Source organism: Talpa occidentalis, unplaced genomic scaffold, assembly GCF_014898055.3.
Source record: "Talpa occidentalis isolate TD23 unplaced genomic scaffold, MPIMG_talOcc4v2.1 talOcc4.5, whole genome shotgun sequence".
In the NCBI taxonomy this organism is placed as follows: domain Eukaryota; kingdom Metazoa; phylum Chordata; class Mammalia; order Eulipotyphla; family Talpidae; genus Talpa; species Talpa occidentalis.
The window spans coordinates 110,950,816-110,972,067 of record NW_023604861.1 but is presented as its reverse complement, the minus strand read 5'-3'; the positions used below and the strand labels follow the sequence as shown (position 1 = coordinate 110,972,067).

At 54.6% G+C, this 21,252-nt stretch overlaps 1 protein-coding gene across 2 annotated transcripts in view; it reads left to right on the top strand.

Annotated features, from left to right (window-relative positions):
- Positions 1-20,864, top strand: part of TTC7A (tetratricopeptide repeat domain 7A) — a 104,020-nt gene extending 83,156 nt beyond the window's left edge. For both annotated transcript variants that reach the window (XM_037528103.2, XM_054687725.1), the window contains 3 exons: positions 920-1,054; positions 7,698-7,900; positions 18,819-20,864. In XM_037528103.2, coding sequence (XP_037384000.1) covers positions 920-1,054; positions 7,698-7,900; positions 18,819-19,040 — 560 coding nt within the window. In that variant the 3' untranslated portion in view covers positions 19,041-20,864. The remainder of the gene's footprint in view (positions 1-919; positions 1,055-7,697; positions 7,901-18,818) is intronic.
- The last annotated feature ends 388 nt before the right edge of the window (positions 20,865-21,252 follow it).

Genomic DNA, 21,252 nt, shown 5'->3' with positions numbered 1-21,252 from the left:
AGGTAGCACCCTTGCAAGAAAGAGGGAAGAACCCTGAGCAGAGTTATTAAGACTCCTTGTGCACTTGTCTCATAAACTGAAATTATCCATGGTTTGCCCAGAGGTCACCTGAGTTTATTGGAGTCTTTATTGGCTCTGAGAGAGAGAGAGAAAGTGCTCGCATTTTACTGCATGTGAATTGTGCCCTGAACAAAGACCCATGTCACCCAGAGCTGTCATGGGAGAGGTTCACCATAGGGCACTGGGCCTGGCGAAGCACCCTTACAGCCTCTCAGAGGGGAGCTTTCTATGGAGGAAACAGCTGCCTGCACTCATGAAAACAAAAAGCCAAAATACCAAAAGGAAAATCATCCAGATTTCACCACCCAGACCTCACAGATAGCCTTGCAGACCTTTTTTCCATACCCATGTTTCCTTTTTACAAATTTGTGATCATGCTTTTTTGCAACCTACTTTTTTTTTCCCCCATCTAACTGCATGGGAACATCTTGCCTCATCAATATCAATATTTGTGCATCCTATCATAATGACTGCACAGTCCTATGAGACTAAACTGTCACTTATTTTAAATCGATCCCTATGGTTGGATATTCAGGGCATTTCTGGAGTTGCTGTTGTTGGCAGTGGTAGAATGTACGGCTCTGCAAATGTTAGGATCGTTTTCCTTACTGATAGGTTCCTTCAGGTGGCATGCTGCTTGATTGCCCCTCAGAAAGCACCCTGTCCCCAGCCGTGGTGAGGGCATGAGGTGAGTCCTTCCTAATGGGTCTGTGAGCTGTTTTGCAACTGCCTGGCCACGCCATTCTGCCTGGCCCATACTTGGTGTGTCCTGTCTCTCCCAACAGGGGTACAGTCCCCGTTCCTGGGGGCTCATGTCACTCTGACTACGCAGCTCACCCTCTCCCTTCTTGCTTCACAGGCTCTCGCCGTGCATCATCCATCGCAGCTTCCCGGCTGGAGGAAGCCATGTCAGAGCTGACTGTGCCCAGCTCTGTCCTAAAGCAGGGCCCCATGCAGTTGTGGACTACGCTGGAACAGATCTGGCTTCAGGCTGGTAAGTGTCCCCGGCCCCTCCTGAAGAAGTATGAGGATGTGGTGACCCTTAAAAAGATATGCCTGGGCGTGGGGGATCCAGAGCTCTAGTCCCAGCTGTTTCTTCTTTGTTTCCCCAGGCAAGCCAATCTATCTGGCTGTGGGTTCACTTCTCCGCCATGCAGGCATACTGCCTGCCTGCCTAGGAGACGTTCTCTGGCAGCAAATAGAAATATGAGAGGATTTAAGAAAAGCTTTGCCACACTGATAGCTAGTCTTCTAGTCACAAAACCAGACCCTCTCCCTCTTTCTTGCCCACTTTTCCTGAGTAGAACTAGATCAGACCCTGAGAGCCTGCAGGACAGCCAAGAGGGGAGGTCTGCAGCGCTGGAGAAAGTGAGCTCTGGTTGGTAACACAGGTTGTCGTTCAGGCTACAAGCTCTTCTGATAGCACCTCACCTTTTTCTGATTCTCTTCCTCTGAATACCACCAAGGAGGTGGTACCCATAAGCCCCCAAGGAGAGATGGAGAAATGACTCAGGACTTGCAGATTTTCAAGCCAGCGTTAGAATATGCTTGTTCCCTGAGAATCTGAGGTTTCCTGCTGCCAGGATTCACATACGGACATATTAGTATGCAGTCCGCCCCCACTCTCCCACCACCGTTTCTGAATCCGGAGAAGAAAATCAAACCAGGATTCACAGACAGACAGGGAAGCATTTTAATAATGCAGATATTGCCTCAGTTAGCATATCAGAGCCCTTTAGGATGCCGGGGTGGGAGGGACATGTTCCGAGGTCAGCATGTTGTCCCTGAAGTAGGAGGAGGAATGTTGATATATCTGGAGGAATAATAGCAAGGCCTCCTCTTAGGCAAAATCTCCCCGAAGTCTTCTAAGTCATGGAGGAGCCCTAAGAGCTCTTAGAAGCCAGACTGGGGCCCAAGGCCCCACCTGTGCCTGAAATGGGAAGCTCACCCAGGCAGGGGGCTTCACCTACCTTGGGAATGCAGCAGTAACACTGCCCTCGAATTCTGGAGCAGTGCTTTGCCTGCTCGGAGCTCCCGAAGCCTTTTGTCTTAATGATGCGCCTTGTTTACTACCATCAGCAAAGGGGAATGTTTTTGCACTTCATAAGCCTGCTTGCCTTCCCCTGCAAGGAATGCTAGTGCGTTCTGGTAACTTCAAGGCAGGTTAAAGGCCTTCCTGAACCTGTAATTAGACCTGGGAATATTGATGTTAACATTGACCCTTCAATAATTTGCACATTAGCCTTTCTTCTCTAGATATTATCCTAGACATTCAGCCCACAGAGAATTACGGAAACAACATCTGAATGCTGTGAATGTGGTGCCGGGGAGGGGTTGGGAAGTGTGGCATAGGAGACAGGTTTGGGTGTGTGGCCAATCCAAACTGCAGGAGCTTCTTATGAGGTAGTAGTCATTTTTCTGAATAGTTTTTCTCATGCAACAATTCAGAAATGGCGGCGGTGACTGGGATGACAGTGCCTTCCATTTTGTGGCTCTTCTCTCCCTGAGGGGTCACCCTTGTCCCTGTGGCCCCAGGTGGCTCTCTACCACCTTAAGATTCCATAAGGACATAAGGAATTCGCACACAGATTTCCCTTCACCACCCACTGGCCACAAGATCTTAGTCACATGACCACACCACTGCAAAGAACTCTGGGAAATGTCATTCTCCTGAGTGTCCATGTGTCTCATTAAAAGTCAGGTGAACTATCATCATAGAAGGAGGAATAGAATGGTGATCAGCTGCCACAGCCAGAAAGGGAAGTGAGGAGGTGTCCTAGGGCTTTCATTCTGAGCATAAGAGGATTCTGGAACAATCTGCACTCCATGAGCCCCCTCTTATCCCCCAGCCCCCATTGTTACCAGCAAGCATCTGCTGAGCACATCACCAAAGGCCATGACCTCTCCCTAACCGTTTTAACCTGACCCAGCTTAATATCCTCATCCCCACCCAACCCCTTCCGCATAAGAGTCCGCCAGCTGCAGCAAATTTGCAGGAAGCAAGAAACAACCCCTGTTATCATTTTGGAATGAGCTAACCCACCCCTCCCCCAGTTTGGTTAACAGTAAATTGCAGCCTGGTTTGTTTTTGCAGTTAGTGCCATCATTAATTCACTCTGGTTGGGAAATGTATCCTTCCTCTCCCAACTCTCCTCCTGCCCTCCGCTCTTCAGGCCTCCTCATTCACTCAGACACCAGAAGCCTCAGGAGGGCTTGCACCTGAGAGATGCGTATCAGTGGTCAGGTGAGACGGGGAGAGGCATCTGGGTAAATGCTAAAGGATCCTGAGTGTCAGAGAGGTGCTTTCCAGAACAGCAAAGGGGCTTTCTTCTGCTCTCAGCAGTCTCCTGCCTCTGGGAGCTGACTGTGCTAGGGACTGGAAGGTGGGATAAGGAAGGACCTGCCTTCCCCTGGCCTGGAGGTCCGTGGACTTTCCGGTGAGTCTCAGCTTCCAAGGGCACATGCCCTCTGACCGGGCCCTGGCCCACCTCTTTAGGGGGCCCTGCAAGTGACGTCTGCCCTAGGTGTCAACCAGGCAGACTGGGAGCCTGGGGTGGGGCAGCCAGGATGCTCTATAAAGATTGTATTTATTTTCAAAATCCTGTCATTTGAGACACCATGGTCCCATTTGCTCCACTAATTCTTTAGTTTCCCTCATTCCTTTATCTTCCTTCACTCTCCCTCTTCCCCAGCGCCCCTCCTGCCTCAGAGCCTTCTTCCCACATCCTCTCTTCCCTGGCTGCCTCTTCCTCCTCTGCCTGTCTCACCTCCTCCTCCAGCAACTGAGTGAGAAGAGAACTCCCAGGACAGGAAGTGGGGGGCCCACACACCCGAGCCACTCTCTAGTGGCCTGAGGCACATGGGGGGAGGGGTTGGGGGGGTTGAAGAGCTTTAGAAAAAAATCCCTCTAGACCTTTGGCTTCTGTCTTATTCTCCTGGGCTTTCTCTGTGCTGGCCTCCCTGGTCTCTCTAAGTCGCCCTCCTCTGCTCCTGTGTGCTCTCCCCCTTTCTCTTTATTTTAGTGTCTATGTCCTGAGGGGCAGCTCCTTGAGAAGGCCTGCTTATTTCCTCTAGGGGGCAGCTTTGGCCACACACACACACCCCAACCTTCCCCCCTCCCCCCAGGCCCAAGGCTACCTAAGGACAATTCTGAGTTCAGACCTTAACTCTGTGGTGGGACATGGGGGAGGGGTTCTGTCCTTTAAACTCTGGTGGCCCCTCCCTCTCCTTTCCGAGGTCTCTGGGAGAGACTCACACCTGACACACACCTGACCTGGAGAGGCCCCTAAAAGACCTTAGGCAAGGCCCTTCCTGTAAAGAGTTAAGGAAACAGCTCAAGAAGTGTAGGCCCATCCCCCAGCAAGGGGGGAGGGTGTTTGAGGGGGCTGGGCTTTGGCAGGGATGGTAGGAAGACTAGAACGAGCTCTGGGTGCAGGGTGAGACCAGGATGCCTCAGAAAAAATAATAAAAGGGACTCTTGCAAAGCTCCAGGGAACAGATGTTTTCCATTTGGAGCCTGCCTAGAGAAAGCACAGGGGGGTGGGAGGGGTGGAGAGATTGGAGGAAGAGGAAGAAAGGCTGGGCAAGAGAGGAGGTCAACACTAGGCAGGGGAGATGAGAAAAGAACATCAGAAGGGAGGGAGAAAGGACTCGGGGACGCAAGGGCCCTGGGAACCAGGGTGATGACCTTGGCTGAGATGCGAGGGAAGTCCAGTAACAAACAGTGAGTGTTCATCCAGCCCTGGCCAAGGGAGGCCCGGATGGGTGTGGGCACCGCCAGGCCCTGGGGGGAGTGGCTGGGGCAGAGGGCAGGCTCAGTCCCATGAGCTCCTGCTGTATGTGGGGAGCTCCGTGTTTGGTAAAACCTCGAGGGGAGGAGGGCACAGACTGCAGACCTTGAGGCTAGGAGAAGGGCCAAGCTGCAGCCCCTAGACCTGTGGGCCTGTCTGCAGGTCGGAGGCCCCGCCCTGGAGGCCAGGCCTGCCAGGGACTGTCTGCAAGACAGCCAGGAGCCCTCAGGAGACCTCTCTTCCCTGGCTCTGTTCTGTGTCATCTGGTTTCCTGCCTCACTGGTAATGAAGTCCACTGGAGCAAAGCAGCCCTACCTATTTTTCAGGGCATGTTCTCTTGTGTGGCCACCCAACACAGCTTCAGGCCCCAAGGAAAGAGGGAAGTGAGGCTCTCTGTAATTGAAATCTGTTGATGTGAAGGCACTGTGAGGTGTCCCCAAGGGAGGCACCAGGGACAGCCTTGGGAGACAGGGCAGCAAGTTGTAAACAGTCTTAATGAGCCACGCCTGAGCCAGGTGGACCAGGCCTGGGGCAGGCCTTCTGGGACAGGGCTAGAAGAAGGGGAAGCCTGGCCTTGGGGCCTCAGCACAGAGCAGGCTTCCGTCCCCGCCCTACCCCCCATAACATTCACACCTTGAACTTCCTCTGCTTCTCCTCCTCCATCACCTGGGGGAGTTCTGCCGTGGTGAAGCTGTGCTCTCAGGGTCTACACAGCCTTTCTTCTTTCTACCACACAAAAGCCCCTGTACCTTTAGGACCCATCTCAAATGCCACCTCCTCCAAGAAGACTTCCCTGACCACACCAGCACAGCTGACCTGACCCCTTCTGAGTACCCAGAAGTGGCACTTGCATTTCACGGCCCTGCCCAGCAGTTTGGTGGCCTAGCTGCCCCTCTCCCCTGCTCCAATCTTTCTCCTCATAGGAGGGCCAGGTACACAGTCAGTACTCAGTAGGTGCACATTGGGCGCTCAGTTATGAAGGCAACCTGTTCAGCCCTGAGGAGCATCTCAGAAGGGGAGCAACTCAGAAGGGGAGCAACAAGAACCAAGGAGAACGGAGGTCCAGATAACCAAACCCCTGACTGCTGGGCCATCCTTCCCTGCAAGAGCCTGTGTTCAAAGGCCTCCTCTCCTTCTGGCCTCACTTTCCTGTGTTTTCTGCCTTGGGACTCTTCAGTTAAGACTGTCTCCAGGGACAGGAGCCTTTCTCTCTCCCCTTATTGTGGGAAGCTGGTTTCTCTGTGTTTAATTAATTTCTCGGATCCTCCCAAATTCTCATCTTCACCAGGGAAGAAAAGCACCTTGCTCAAAAAGGCCTCTGTTGTATTTTAGGATGTGGCCAGCGGCTTTGTTGCACAACGAACCTTTAGGCAACTTGCATGCTAAGTACCCCAGTGCTGTGCTTTGCAGTCAGGCTTAGAGAGGCTGCCTTCCTGCTTCTTAGCAGAACAGGAAGATGGGGTGTCTGGGCCTGCTTTTTCTACCTTTTTCTGAGAACTTCTTTGGGGATGTCTGCTACCCGCCCTACCCCAGACCTCATCTGAACTTGTGTAACCTCAGCTCTCAGCCTCTGCTAGGAACAGCTCTTGGCAAAGCTGCACCACAGACTCTGCGTGCCCTTCTGTGCTCCCATCTGTGCACAGGCCTTCTGTGACTTCAGTCTGGGCACCCACCCGGGAGGGGGCAGCTGAGCCCCGAGCTGCCATGAGAGGAAGGCTGAGTGGGCCGCGAGGCCCAGCTGCAACCCACCAGGCCATGTTTCTAAAAGCGCCTGCCGTGGGTGTACCTGCCGTGTGGGTTTAAAATGTGCTTTTATGTAGGCTGGTCCAGGAGCAGAGAAACGGCCTGATTTAACTCTGATCTGGGGAGAAGGCAAACTGGTCATGGGCAGATCCTCTGTGACTACTGGGAAAGATGTGCAGCCCCCCACTCCCTTCTTACCCCCATTCCCTTTTCATATGGAAGAAGCCCTGAGCTTTGGAGGGAGGTGGGTGCTGCTGGGGGCCAGGCCCCGTCTAGTCCTCCCTCTCTCAGCCCGGTTTGTTAGCATGGGGCTCACAGAGCACCTGCTTCTCAGAGCTGGGGCCCGGCCCACAGTTGGCTCCCAGGAAGTGCAGGTGGTTTTGTGGCTGTTACTGCGCTCCTTGGTGGGAGCCCCAGCTCTGCCCCTTCCAGACGCTTCCAGACGCTTTCTTCCTCCTCCCGCCCCCTTCTTTGGCAGGATCACTTGGCGCTTGCTCTGCACACACTGCACACACTCCTGCCTCATCCGGATCACAAGGGTGGAGTTAGCTCTCCAGTCAGCCTCCCTCCCCAGAGACTGAGGCCTGAGGGGAGCCACCCATCTGCTTCCCTCCCCCACCCCAGACACATAATGAATGGTGAAGTGCAGGGACACTGAAAAAAGGTCCCTTGGCAAAGGCTTAGCTCCAGGGGACACCACCCAGACCTCCACTGCCAGGCCCTGAAGTCAGACAGCCCAAGGCAAACCCTGCTTCATGGCCTGCTCTCCCTGTGGCCTTAGGCAAGTCCCTCTCCCTCTCAGGCTGTTTCCTCCTCCTTGAAGTGGATGATGAAAGTGCTGTCCTGCAGGGTTTGGGGAGCATTGGCTGAGATGGTCTGTGTGGAGCGCATCGTGTGGCATCTGGCTGAGTGGGCACTCGGAAATCACTGCTGGGGTGACCACTGCATCCTGAGCAAGCCCGTCTTGTGCCGTGACTTGGTGGGAGGGTTGCTGTCACCTAAGCCCTATTCCCAGCTTTGGGGCTGACAGCTGCAGGGAGGGGGGGGCGCTCTCTCTGACTTTTCCCACCCCCCTCACCTCCTACTGCCCTTCTGGTTTCGCAGCTGAGCTGTTCATGGAGCAGCAACACCTCAAGGAAGCAGGTTTCTGCATCCAGGAGGCAGCGGGCCTCTTCCCCACCTCGCATTCGGTGCTCTACATGCGGGGCCGACTGGCAGAGATGAAGGGCAGCTTGGAGGAGGCCAAGCAGCTGTACAAGGAGGCACTGACGGTGAACCCCGATGGCGTGCGCATCATGCACAGCCTGGTGAGTCAGGCCTTAGGGCCTCCTATCCCCTCCATGGCCTGCCAAGGCCTTCCAGCCCCTGTTGCTTGGCATTTGTGGGGAGGTGGCTAGCTCCCTGGTGTGTTGGGAGAGAGAACTCACTCTCTTACAGAGTCAGGCTGTTCATCTTCAATTAGGGCTGAGGTGATGAAAAAGTCCTAGAGGGTTGCTTATCATTCTTTGTGACTTCCTTTTTTGTTCTAAAGGTCTGTGAAGGCAATCTAGCCCCAAAGGGCTTTTACTGGACTTACCAGATCCTTGCTTTGGAGGCTCGAGGCAGATACTAAAAAGTTGTTTTTTCTGGGGATCCCCAGACCCTCTCTGGACTGCCTCCCCCATTTTGGAGGATCTTCCTGCCTCCTTGGTGGTATTCATTATGTGTCTGGCTTGGGTGTCAGGCCTGACTCGAACACACATTGAGTATGGCCCTTGGGGGGCAATGAGGGCCCAGCAACCCTCAATCCTGGGGCACGGAATAAGGGATTCTGCGAATGCCCAAGGGTGCAGTAGTGACCTTTCTGTGGGAAGGTTCAGAGCAGGGACCAGGACACTGGTGCCCTTGTCCTGGCTTTGCGATTCTGTTCTTGGGTGATGATGGGCAAGTTACCCACTCCTCTGAACAGGAGGGATTTACCTGTCTGTGCAAGGGGAAGCCTCTGGTCCAGGCTGCATTTATTGAGGACCTGCTCGGACAGATGGTATATAGTGGAGATGACTATCTTCCCTGTCTGCCTTAGCTGCTGTCAGAATAAGTTTCAGGATCTGCATTGTACACTGATAGTTGAAGTATAATTTAAGAACCCAGTTAGCAACAGTTTTCCCCTGGCAAGGTCTACCAGCATGGGGGTGTCACTGCTGTCTGCACATGGAGACAGAAAGGATCAGGAGAATGATTCCAGGGGGCTGAAGGTGAAGGGTTATAATGCCAAGAGGAGTCTGATGTGTTCACGAGCTGAAGCTACAGGGAGTTTGAGGTCAGCACCGTATCAGGAAAAATAGTGCCACTCCTAGAACAGGCTAAGTACAAACTCAGGAATCCTCTAGTGGGGATATTGCCAAGAGCATGGAAAGATAGGCGGGGGAGAGTGGGAGGACTGGACCAGGCCATATTTACAAGGTCCTTTCCAGCCCTGAGAGTGCTGGAGAACAACTATCATCCCTACCCTGCGGGACTTCCCTAGGGCGTTCTAGCTGAGGCCCTACTCCGCGCCACGGTTGTAGAAGGCACACAGTGACATCACAGCCTGGCCCGTGCTCCCCTCCACGCAGCCCTGTGTTGCCTTCCAGTCTGCTCAGCAAATGTCTGTTTTTCACTTGGCACATCCTCCTTCCTCCCACAATTCAGACATTAGCCCCTCTGATAAATTTCTCCCCGGAGGTCACATCCAAAAACTTGATTATGGAGGTGGGAGGGGGAATGTGGACTTGGATCGCTGGGCCTGCAGCCAGGCTGCACATCTGCCTTCCTCTGTGCGCACAGGCAGGAGTCTGCCATCTGAGTCCCTCAAACCCAATGAAATCCAATAACAAGTACAATTTTCAAGTAACAGTGTACCATTTTTCATTTATGCTTATTATTGTTTGTAGCTATTTTCCTGAAATTGAAGCTGTTTCCAAGGGCGGGTTTCCATGGTAACTGAATAGCTGTCCAGAGTGGCTCACCAGAGATGTTTCTGCAATGGTCCCTTTTCTCCTCCCGGGGTGCCTTGCTGATTTGATGAAATTGGAGCAAGCCGGAGCCAGGCCTGCGCACTGTTAAAGTTGCAGGCAACCAGAGGGGCAGTTGGCGGTGGCGTGGGCAGCCATCCCGCTTCCACATGCTCTGTTCCTGCCAGCATCCCACACACATACATAAAAAATAGCAAACTGCAAGCCTGGGGAAGATTTACTAAGCACTCTTTTCCCCAAAGACACGCGAACACTTTGGCATGTTGATCCCCAGTGTTTGCTGATCTAAGTTCTCCTCTGTACTGGCCCCAGACTCAGGCCATCTGGCTCTGGCCAGATAATCCTGCTGTAGCGCTAATTCACTTGGGTGACTTAGGGAAAGACACACTTAACTTCCATACTCCTGATGTAAATTGTTCATTTTGTAAATGAACAATAATTGTCATTCCTAGACCAGTGTAGTTCTAATCAAATGAGGTGAGGCACGTGAACATGCTTCTGAAAATCTCCAGTGCCACATCAGAGAACACAAAACACAGTATATCCAAAATCACTTAGTTCTTCACCCATGGCAGACATTGCCGATCAGTCACAGCACTTTCTCCCCACTGAGCGCAGATAGTTTTTCACCACAGTAGAGCATGATGGGAGCCACTGCCAGTGGGTCTGAATCAGGTTAACGTTTATGTAGGGAAGTCACTGTAAAAATAGTTGGTAGAGAAACGCATTTGTGTTTCAGCTTTTGTGAACTTGGCATCCTTGGGGAATAATAATCCAGAGAAAGGGACACGTTGGGAAACTGGTATTTCCCCCATGGAGTCATTGCCAGGGCAGGCTCCCAGGGTAAACATCCTTACCCTGCCACTGTGCCTCTATGAGGACATTGGCCTCCACTGGGCACAAGAGGAAGGTGAGGTATCCTCCCCAAGTGCATGGCCACCCCCACAACCTGGGCTGGCGGAGCTCTACATCCCTCATGAGCTGTGTGGGTGCCTGTTTCAGCCCTGTAGCCCTTGGGGTGGGGTCAGCACGTACCAGGAGACCAGCCTCAGGGCCTGGGGCTGTGTGCATGGAATAGGAGGGGTTCCCAGGGCTGGAAAAAGTCCTCTCAGTGTGGAAATGTTTGAGGCAAGAGTCACGGTTCAGGCATTTTTAAGAATATAAACTTTGGCCCATAAGCAGATCCTCTTGCCCTCCCTGCCCTGGAAATGAAAGATGTTTTCATGGTTCTTGCTGGACTCAGCGCAGGCTCTTCTACCAGATCAGCCAGGAAAGAGACCCCTCCCGGAGGGGCCTCCATGGCACCCAAAGCAGTGTCCCAGAGGAGACTGCCGTTCTGCAGGCCACCACTTCTGCCAGGCCCTGGTTCTGCAGGCCACCACCTCTGCCAGGCCCGAGGGTGGCTAGGGAACGGGTCTGCCAAGTGCAGGAAGAAAAAGGTGTGCTCTTGCAGATGGAAATTCCCAGTGAAATCTCAGAAGCAGGTTCTGAAAGCCTGTGCCAGAGCCATCTCAGCTCCCTCAGGCAGTCCGAAACCCCGCTCAGCCTGGGTGTTCAGAACTGAATTTGCTGGCAGAAGAGTCTAATTCAGGGAAGATCCCCCTGAGGAAATATGAGAAGGGGAGCAGGGTCCTTCCCACGATGAGCAGAGCTGGCTCCCAGGTCATACTGCTCTCAAGAGGGCTGCATCGGTGTGGCCAAGAAGGGCCCCCCCAGGCAGCCAGCACCCACCTTTCTCCAAGCCTGTCTCTACACTGCCACCTTCCAGAACCCGCTCTGCATCAGCCCCTCCAAGGGAGCTGCGCCACCTGGGGACAGCAGGGAGCCCAGGGAGTGAATGATGGAGTGGTGGAGTCTCTGAGTACCCTCCTGAGAAAGGGGTTCCTTTGCAGTCACTTGGCCTTGATGGCAGGTAGATCACCAGCCGTGGCCACATGAACTCACTTTCCCTGTCCTGTTGGTTGAACAGGGAGTGTGGATGCTTTGGCACAGCCTGTTTCACTGCAGGAGACAGCTTGAAAGCCTCAGCCATGAGTGGGCAGGCACGGCTACATCCCTGCCACCTGCGTTTGTGGGTGGTGCTCTGCCCGCATCTTCCTGGGACAGACTGAGGAGTTCGGGGTTCCCTGATGCATCTGTCTAGAGTCCCTGCTTTGCTCCTCACTGGCCTCTGTACCCCTGGTCATGCTTTCTTCTTGGAGCAGAGCTCCAGGCTCCTGCAGGCTTTCTTCCTGGGGAGGGGTGGGGAGGCCTCCCCCTGCAGCAGCAGAGAGCCTGCTCTGCATGAGCGTTGGTTCCTGTGATACGGATGTAATTTCTGAAGCAGTCCTGGCTGTGTGACCAGCCTCTTGTCTCTGCAGACCCTGGAAAGACAGGAATACAGCATTTCTGTCATCTGTTGCCTTCTGATGAGAGCGTGGTGATGAATTATTCCCCTTAATTTGTTCCCTTTTGCTCCCAGCATGGAGCAGACTGTCTTGTTCTTTAAGTGGGTTTGGGGGATCAAGAGCATGGTCATGGCATGCAGCATCCCCAGATGGCCCAGGAGCCTCTCACCCCCTCCCCAGGCTGAGGCATGCAGCCGCACATCTTAAGTCCCCTGAAGCTCACAAGGCCCTTCCTGCTCCTCCCTAGGAGAGGGGCCTGCATGACTGAGGTTCTGGGGTGAGCCTTTTGCCAGCATTTCAGTAATCCTGCAAAAAGGTCTGATCTCTAAGGGTTACACTCCAGCTGCACAGATCTTCCCCCTTCACCCTCCTCAGCTAGCCCCCTCCCTGAGGGATGGAACCCACAGGAGAGGCAGTAGACCTAAGACCACTACCAGCTCTCAGTCGTCCTGGTGACAGAGGGTACTTATACTCCCTGGCTCAGTTTTCTCTCCTGTCAAATGGGGCTAGGGAATCAGGCTTTTGCAACCTCGGACAGTAGTTTTAGGACTGAGATGAGCTAAGAGCTATAAAAAGATGAATCAGGGCCTCCCTGGTGGCGCAGCGATTGAGCGCTGGGTTGCGAAGCTGCCCGCAGCCTCTGCAGCACCAGTTCGATTCCCGGCTGCTCCCCGGCCACCGGAGGAGGGTCCCACACGGCGCGCAGACCTCTCCTGCCGCCCGCTGCTCCCCTCAGCAGTGTACTTCGGTCCTTCTGCCTGCTCTGCTCCCCGCTCTGGCTCTGGTGAATTCTCTCACCCTCCCGCGCTTCTGACTGTACCCAGTGCATGTATAAATAATAAATAAATAAATCTTTAAAAAAAGAAAAAAAAGATGAATCACCATTGGGCATTTTTGTCACCATTTGCATGAGACTTGATGGCAGTGACCTGAGCACACTTGGACCAGACTGCTTGGGGGGGAGGTCATTGGCTCAAATTTCCTTGCATTGCTGGGGGTGCTCGGGCAGCAGGGGGAGCGTGGTGCCACTAGGGCACTGAAAAGGCAGGGGGTTGCTGGGCAGGGACCAGGAACCTCAGAATTGACTATGGGGCCAACTTGCCTAGAGCTGGTGGGCTGCAGTGGTTTTAAGCCTCCGTAGCAGAGCTGGTTCAGGCCTGGAGTCTACAGCACGGACTTGAGTCTCTCTTTGCTTTTACTTGCTATTTCGTCTTGCCTGAGTTCCTCTGTCTCTCAGCATCTGTGTCCTCATCTGTAAATCAGGACTCACAATGCCAAGCGCTGAGGGCTCCTGTTAGAACTAGGCGAAATCATTTTGTAAGTTAGTGGTCCAGCAGTTGGGTTACTATTTTCACATTTTGAAGCACACTCCCAGCACAGGTTCCATGCTCTTGGTTTGCAGAGGGAAGCCCAGTGACTCAGTGTAGCTGAGAGCTGCTTGCTGCTCATTCAGTCTACCAGGTGATGCAGACCAAGGCCCAGGTGTCCAGGACACTGACTCCAGATGGCCCATGCATGAGACAAGCGCGTCCCTGACCTTAGCTGAGAGTGTGAGAAGCTGCTTTATAGGCAAAGAATCTGAGTTGAGGGACCAGGGGTATTTGAGATCTGTTCTTACTGTTTCCTATGTTGGGTGAGACTACTCAGCTAAAGCAGCATGCTCAGGCCCTGAGGCTAGTGGAGGGAAGGAGCAGGAGGGCCAGGTTCTAGAGCGGCCCTGCTCAGCCCCGCACTCTGGCCTACAGTCATGGCAGCTGGTACAGTCTCTGCTTTCTGACTTTAAGGAGGAAACACTTCCTGCTTCCTGAGTAGCAGAGAAGTGAAACTCAGACCCAGGTCTTCTGGAGGTTCCCTGATGCCATATGAGGCCTGATAGCACCCAAGTAGCAGGGTCTCTTTCCTGGGGTCCTGCTGGCTATTGCTTTTGTACCATGCACAGGTCCAGAACACCCTGTTAAATCTAGGCTTTTTGTTCCTTGGCTTCCTGAGCTGTGGCAGGTGGCCAGGAGGGGCCAGGCAGCCTGAGTCTTGCCCTCAGCTTTATGTATTGAGAACCTGAGTTCTCCTTGCACTCACAGCCTCATCAGTGGTGTCTCTGTCTGCCTGCCCCAGTGTGGTAGAATATTGCTTTTGTTTGGCAGAAGTTCAGTAAGAATATCTTGTGGGCCACTTAACCGCCTAGTTTCATTGTAAGTTTACTCTTCCACATCCCTCCCCAGATCTGCATTCCCTGATGGGAAACTCGAGGAAGAGAGTTCTGGTGGCCTACTGTAGAAGGAGGTTCAAGGGCTTGTCCCCCCAGCATGGCCTCGCTGGTGTTCAGAGGCCCCTGCTCACCATGGGGCTGGCACAGTCCCCAGCACACACCCTGTGCCCTCGCCCCAGGCTCTCCGACTTTCATGTGAATGAAAGCAACTTCCCCTGGCTCTGGGTGCAGGACTCTAGGAAAACCTTAGGCTGGTGTGTGCATACCAACCCTGGTGAGGAAGTGGACAGGAAGCTTGCTGTCAGCAATTCAGATCAGAATGATAGTTGAGCACTGTCGCCTTAATTTAGCCCCCAAATCAATGGTTTGAAAGATTCACTGTGTCTAGAGGGTGCATGCCCAGAGTCCAGTTCTTGCCTCCCTCATCCAGGAGGCCATCACCACCCCCATAGTCTCTGCCTCCTGCTCAGAGGGAGGCGCTCTTGCTATGGAACCCCCTTGTCACTGCCCATCGCTGAGCCTTTGCTTCCAAAACCAGAGTGCAGAGGCCTCATTGCAGCCTCCTGACCAAGCCCTGAGGCTGGGCCATGTTCCAGGGTGGGTGGAGCCCACAGCCAGCCCAGAATGTGAAACCAGCCCAGAAAGGGGAAGGAGGAAAGGCCAAGCCCCCTGCTGAGAGGCAGCACCTCTTAGGATGCAGCTCAGCCTTTCATCCAACCAGAGCTGCCCCATGAGCTCCACCCCCACACCCCAGCCTCGGTGAAGAGGCCCAATGGTCTTTAACTTCTCAGCCCTGGGGACCCCAGGAGGGGAAAGGGACAGGCATGGGTTCCCCCACACAGGAAGCACAGCCATTTCTGCTGAAGCCATCTAAGCTGGACTCTGTGTGAGTCTGGGGTACCCAGCAGGGGCCTCTCCCTATGAGAGCCTGCAGATGGGGACTAAAAAGATTTGGCCTTCATCCAATAGGACAGTAGGACCAAGCTGTGGCCTTGGAGCTGCCTGGAGGGCTGTGGTGCTATATGGACTAGGTACTCGGCCTGGAGAGAGGCTGCCTTCCCAGGCTAGTTGGACAGGTTGAGGCTGACACACCTGGGAGAATCCAGCATGCTGAAGAGCATGAGTGGCTGGAATGTGACACCTCCCTCTTAGGGTGTGTCAGCGCCACATTTCCAGGGCAGGTGCAGGGAGGGATCCTTCCTGTGGAACAGCCTCAGAGGTGGCCCCACCACAGACTCCTCCCTACAGCCCTGTGGTCCCCAAGCCAAGGGCTCCAGGGACCAGGAGGCTCCAGCAGCCTCCAGCTGATTCCCAGCTGAACCAGCTGGACAGACTGTTACAGAATCCCAGGAATGTGCCTTGAGCTCAGAAAGAAAATTCCCAAAATAACTTCTATAAATACTGGAGGGTAGGGGCGGTAGAGCGCTCAGCCTGGCCTGCAGATGGCCTAGCACTGGGAGCTGCTTCCCAGGCAAGCCTCCCCTCAAAAGAAAGAGGCTTCCATGGCCAGGAACTTCCTGCTGCCCCTTCCCTCTGGACAAGAATGTCAAGCTCTGAAGAGATGGGGTGAACAGAGATGGTGCGCAGTGGAAATCCTGAAGGGGGTAGACAGGGTCCGCTTCCCCCTCGTTCTCTTGGGCTGCCTGTTTCTGTGACCCCACGCAGTACTGCGCCCACATCAGGGCCTCTGGTGTGCTTGACTCTGAGTCTGAGATCCTCCTATTCAGCTCTACTGAGCTGCTTCTCTGTGGCGAATAGCAAGGCCTCAGGGGCCAGGGCCCCTGCCCTCAGGCTCAGGAAAGGCAGTGCAGAGTCACTTACCAGGGCAGGAGTGCTGCTGTCCTGGGGAAGTCTTCCTGTGGGAGCAGAGTAAGCAAGATGTGACCCAGTGCTCCCACCTCCCTAAGATCCAGGAAGGGAGAGAAGAACAAAAGGACACTGTCAGGAATTTCTGGGGAGCTCCATCATAGCCCTGAGCGCCACAGTCTACCCATCTCTCCACTTCAAGGCACATTGCACCATCGCCGTGTACAACTCGCATGGGGCTTTCCAAACCTTGCCCGAGGGCAACACAGGTCAGGGTCAAAGCTGGGCATCACTCAGGAGGGCTAGTCTCCCGGCTGCCCCTCACAAGGGCGGGAGGAGTCAAGTCTGCAGGGATATTGGATGGCACTGAGGTCCAGCTTCTGTGTTCCCACCATCTCCCTGGGGACAGGTTCTCCAGGCAGCCAGGGGTAGGGATGACAGCAGGCCCTTGGCACAGCGCCAGGCTGGGGGCAGAGCAGGTGAGACCTCACATCTTCCCAGGGTGGGCCCCGCCCAGTTGTCAGGCAGCAAACAGCTCCGAGTTGCTACCAAACACGAAGGCGGCTGGTGTCTCGGGCAGGTGGCAGCAGATCCTGTTACAGACCCTGGGCCTCCAGGCCCCAGTCTGACCCCCACCCGCCTGGTGTCTCCTTTCAGGCTCTCAGGTCAGCACCCCAGGGTGGGGAGGACGTGATCCACCCCCACCCAGGCCAGTCTTCCCCCACAAAGGGCCTTGCGCTGTGGAGAACTCAGCTGTCCCATCCCCCTAATCCACAGGCGTTCTGCTCATCTTGGGGACACTGCCACTGGCTGTCCACTCACTCTGGCTATGGGCTCTCTAGTCCGCCAGTGCAGAATCCTCACCGCAGCCCGTCAGTAAGGATTACTGGCTCCCCAGTTCACCGATGAGGAAACCACTGCTCAGAAAAATCGGCCGTGGGCCCCTGAGCTTCTTCCTCCATAGAACATGCAGAGGAGACTACTGCCAACCTCCCAAACTGAGCGTAAAACCAACACACATACATACACACACACACACACCCCTGTTCAGCCTGCCAAACACCCACATAGTTGAGATCAGGGGTTTTCAAACATCTTGTTAGCAGTAGCGCTGTTTTTTTCAATGCAAATCTCCTGTGGAAGCTCAATATAAAAAACTTAGTTTGTAAAAGCCACCACAGGCCCACCCCCAACTCTGGAGACTGCTGGCCTGCCCTCTGTTTGTCCTTTCACTCCCCCTCAGGCAGCACTCATGGGGCTCGAACCTTCCATTTTTGGTGCTTAATTTTGGTGTCTGGCGGCCTGTCATCTCGCCTGCCTCCCTCCTTCCTGTGGGCCCTGTTCCATCCTGAACTGCTCAGGGTCCCGGCAGAAAAAGCTTGGCCTGGAGCCCCGCTGGCCAGACTGGGCACTGTCCTTCAGCTCTGGGCAGCCTCAAATCAGCATGGCTCCCATCTAGCCAGCCCATGGGCCTGCCTGAGGCCCTGCCCACGGCTCCACTGTCACCCACATGTCCCCATGGTTCCTGCTTCATTCCAGGTGGAAGAGATGCTATGAATACCATGCCCCCTTCCTTTCACACACCACCACCCCCTGCCTGCCCCAGGCCCACCAGCCAGCACCTCTGAGATTTTTCCTAGGGCTTCCTGAGCACCATCTCACTCCTGCCTAATTGGCCCTGTTCCAAGCTCTCAGAGGGCTCTATGAAATCAGGCATGTGCATCTTCCCCAGTGGGTCTCCATAGCAACGCAGGGCCTAACTCTGGGGAGCGCAGTGAGGAGGAAAATGTTCCAGCTAAAAATGTACATGGCCGTAAGTGGGCGGGCACCTGAGAGGGGGCTCCAAGCACACAGAAGGCAGCTCCCCTCCCCACCCCAGCCCCTGCCTGTCCAGGAAGTCCGTGTCGTTTGGGCTCTTCTTCATATCTTTGAGCAAGAGGAGGGCTCTGTGGTGCTGCCTTTGGGGCTGGACTACAGATCAGTGGGGCAGTACAAAGCAGCCTTTCTTGGACTAGAGGTTGAAAGAGGGCCCTGACTGCTCCCCCTGCTTGCCACCCCCTTGCGCCCTTCCTAGTGTGGGTGGAAGAGGATGAAGAGGGGACAGTGTGCCAGTTTCACTTCCCAGCCCCTTTTTATGATAATTCTGTCATTTCCTCTATCTCTCTGGCAACAATGTTGTTGGAACAATGTTGTTGGGGTCAAACAGCAGGGCCAAGCAGAACCCCTGGCCTGTCCACCCCTGACATGTCCTCCCAGAGCCTCTCCTGTCACCCAGCATCTGCCCCTGGTCCCTGGCCTCCTGTGATCCTCACCTGCTAGGCCAGACGTCCCCAGAAAACGCTGCTGATGCAGGCAAAGGCACTGCCCCTCACCCTCCTCCTCCAGCTTGAGGTTCTTCCTGCCAGTTTTGAGTCCAAAACCCATAGCATAGATTCCTCCGTGTCGCAGTGTCCCTGGGGAGAAGGGCAGGTCCTTATTGCAGCAGCAAGACCTGAGAGAAATAGGCCTGGTGCTGCTCACATGCACCGACACTGTTCAGGTGCTTTTCATAGGGGTGGCTGCAGTGATCTTTCTCAGTGAGAGAGGAAACTGAGGGCCAGAGTGGTGGCTTCTCCAGGACTCCCCCAGCTGGTAACAGGAAGACTCAAAGTCTGCTGTTTTGAAAACCTGTCCTTTGAAAGAGAAACAGCTCCCACAGTGGGCGATATGGGCCGCAGGGCTGGGTCAAGGCCTGACTGGTGCTGGGCCAGCCCCCTCCCACGCCTTGGGGCCACGACCAGGCTGTCCCTGCCCAGGATGCCCTTGCTAACTCTGCCCTATCCTTGCTCCCCAGGGTCTGATGCTGAGTCGGCTGGGCCACAAGAGCCTGGCCCAGAAGGTGCTGCGAGATGCCGTGGAGAGGCAGAGCACCTGCCATGAGGCGTGGCAGGGCCTGGGCGAGGTGCTGCAGGCCCAGGGCCAGAGCGAGGCTGCCGTCGACTGCTTCCTCACCGCCCTGGAGTTGGAGGCCAGTAGCCCTGTGCTGTCCTTCTGCATCATCCCCAGAGAGCTCTGACAGGCCCTGCGGCGGGCAGGAGTGCCCAACAGGGATGGGCAGTCACAGGCAGACAGGGGCAAGCGAGGGCAGGGGAGGCCTGGGGCCTTGGGGAAATACATCTCTAGGGACATGTCTGCAGGCTGCAGCCCTGGTTCTCCTCGCCTCCCCCATACGCAGTTTTCCTACAGAGCTGGCTGGGAACTGCTCATCTGGAGCTGGGTGGACCAGATTTGCATCAAAAGCAAATCCCTTGCTCTTTGGGACTCAGGCAGACATTGTGTCATTTATGAGCGAGGAAGTAGCCAGGAGGCACATCTCCATGGGGACCCTCCCCAGAGTGGCTGTGCAGCTAAACGTGCAGTAAGGGTCTGTGTGGCTTGGATACCTCCCACCCATCTAGAAGGCCTTGTACCGCGCTGCCCTTCCTCCACATCCCAGACCTTCACCTCTGTCTGCAGCAGCAAGAATGAACCCCCAGCTGCTCCTGGCTGAGCTGAGAGCTTTCCCAGGTTTTCCCTCAGTGTCTCGGAAGACAGTTGGCTTGAAGCCTAAGTGACTTAGAGTCATGACTGACATGCGCCCCAAGAGCGTGGACAGGGGACCTTCACAGCTGACCTTCACCCCCTCCCATGCCTCTGTGCCTCGGGGAGCCCCATAGCCCTGGCCTCACACTCCAGTCTCAGGATAGGATTTTTAATCACTCGCAGGCCTTTGGGATGTCTGGGTTCCTCTCCTAGCCTTTGAGTTAGTGGATCAGGCCAAGTGTGGCCCCTTTTTGCTTTAGGTGGTCAACTGAATGCCACTGCTTCCCCCTCCCCCGATTTTGTTGTCAAATGCCTTTGGGGCTACTGGTGTCTGGCCAGGGACACTGAGCACCGGACCTAACTGACCTATGCCTACCGCCCCAGCTCCCTGGAATCATGCCGCAGCCCCCTCAGGCCCTTGACCAGTAGCCCCCAGAGTGGGACCCAGCCTTTCTGATGCCTTGCATCAACATGTCATTCCTTCAAGCCTTACCTTTCTGGACAATGTGTACAGTATAGATTTCTCTAGGGGCAATGTGGATATTCAGTCTCTGTCCCATCTCACCACACATAACTTATTTTTGCCTTATGGGGTGACTCAAGCCCCACTCTGGCCATCCATTGGTGCCCCCTGCCCAGCACCAAATGGGGACTGTGGTTGGAGACCCCAGGAAAAAGCAAGAGCTGGGCCCCTTGCCTCGGTGTACATGACACCCTGTTTGCAGGGGTCCCAGGAGCTGGTGGGTGGGTATTTTCCGCACTGGCTCCCCTATCCTGCTGCATAATGCTCTTGGAATTCTCCCCAAGAAGTCAGCCCCTATGAGCCTATCAGGGAATTCCTTTTTTATCTGCACTTTGGGTCTTAAAGCGCTATCAGATACAGTTGTTTTAAGATATGTGGGAAGGTCTGTGAGGACAGCCCTGGTTCGTCATAGCCCAGTCTTTTTCCCCGGGCTAGTGGAAAACCACCCTCTTCGCGCACTGGCTAAGCCCTGCACACCCCACGTGCTTTCCAGAAGAGCTGTGCCTCCTGACCTTCCTGCTGGGCCAGGGGCTGGCTCTATGTGTATGTGAGTGTATAAATATATATATGATAGAGATCTATTTTTTTTCTGGAATTCTGTTAGAAAAATAGTAAAAGGAAAAAAAAAAAAAAACAATGCTGTCATTGATTTGCCTTGGGCTGCCGGAGATATTGGTGGTCACTTGTTGGTACTAGAAAAGGCACCAAATGCATAGCAACGTGAAGCATCCCCCTGTAGGAAGCCTCAGAGGGGGCCAAGGCTGAATAAAGAGATCCTTGAAGGGAAAGCAGATTTGTCTGAAGCATTGTGTTCATTCACTGGCCTGGAACAGCCTAGATCAGGCTCTGGAGTGGAGGGGATAGAAGGGAGTGGGGAGGCCCAGAGTCCCAAGGCCAGGCTGGCCACAGGGGCCTGGAGGAGGTGGGGGCGGGAAGGGGGTTGCTGAGGAGGTTATGATTTGAGCCAATGAGAGGAAAAGTGACGCTGGCAGGGCTTGGGAAAGAGTATGAAGCGGGGCTGAAACCTGGAGGTGGGTGGATAGATGGGTAGACGGAGGCAGAGAGGCCTGCAGGCCAGTGAGTAGGACTTATTATGACCTGGGGTGGGGAGTAGGAGGACTGGCACTGCTGGGAGAGACCAGGGCCAGATTCACCTCCTGGGAGGTGGATGATGCACCTTCAG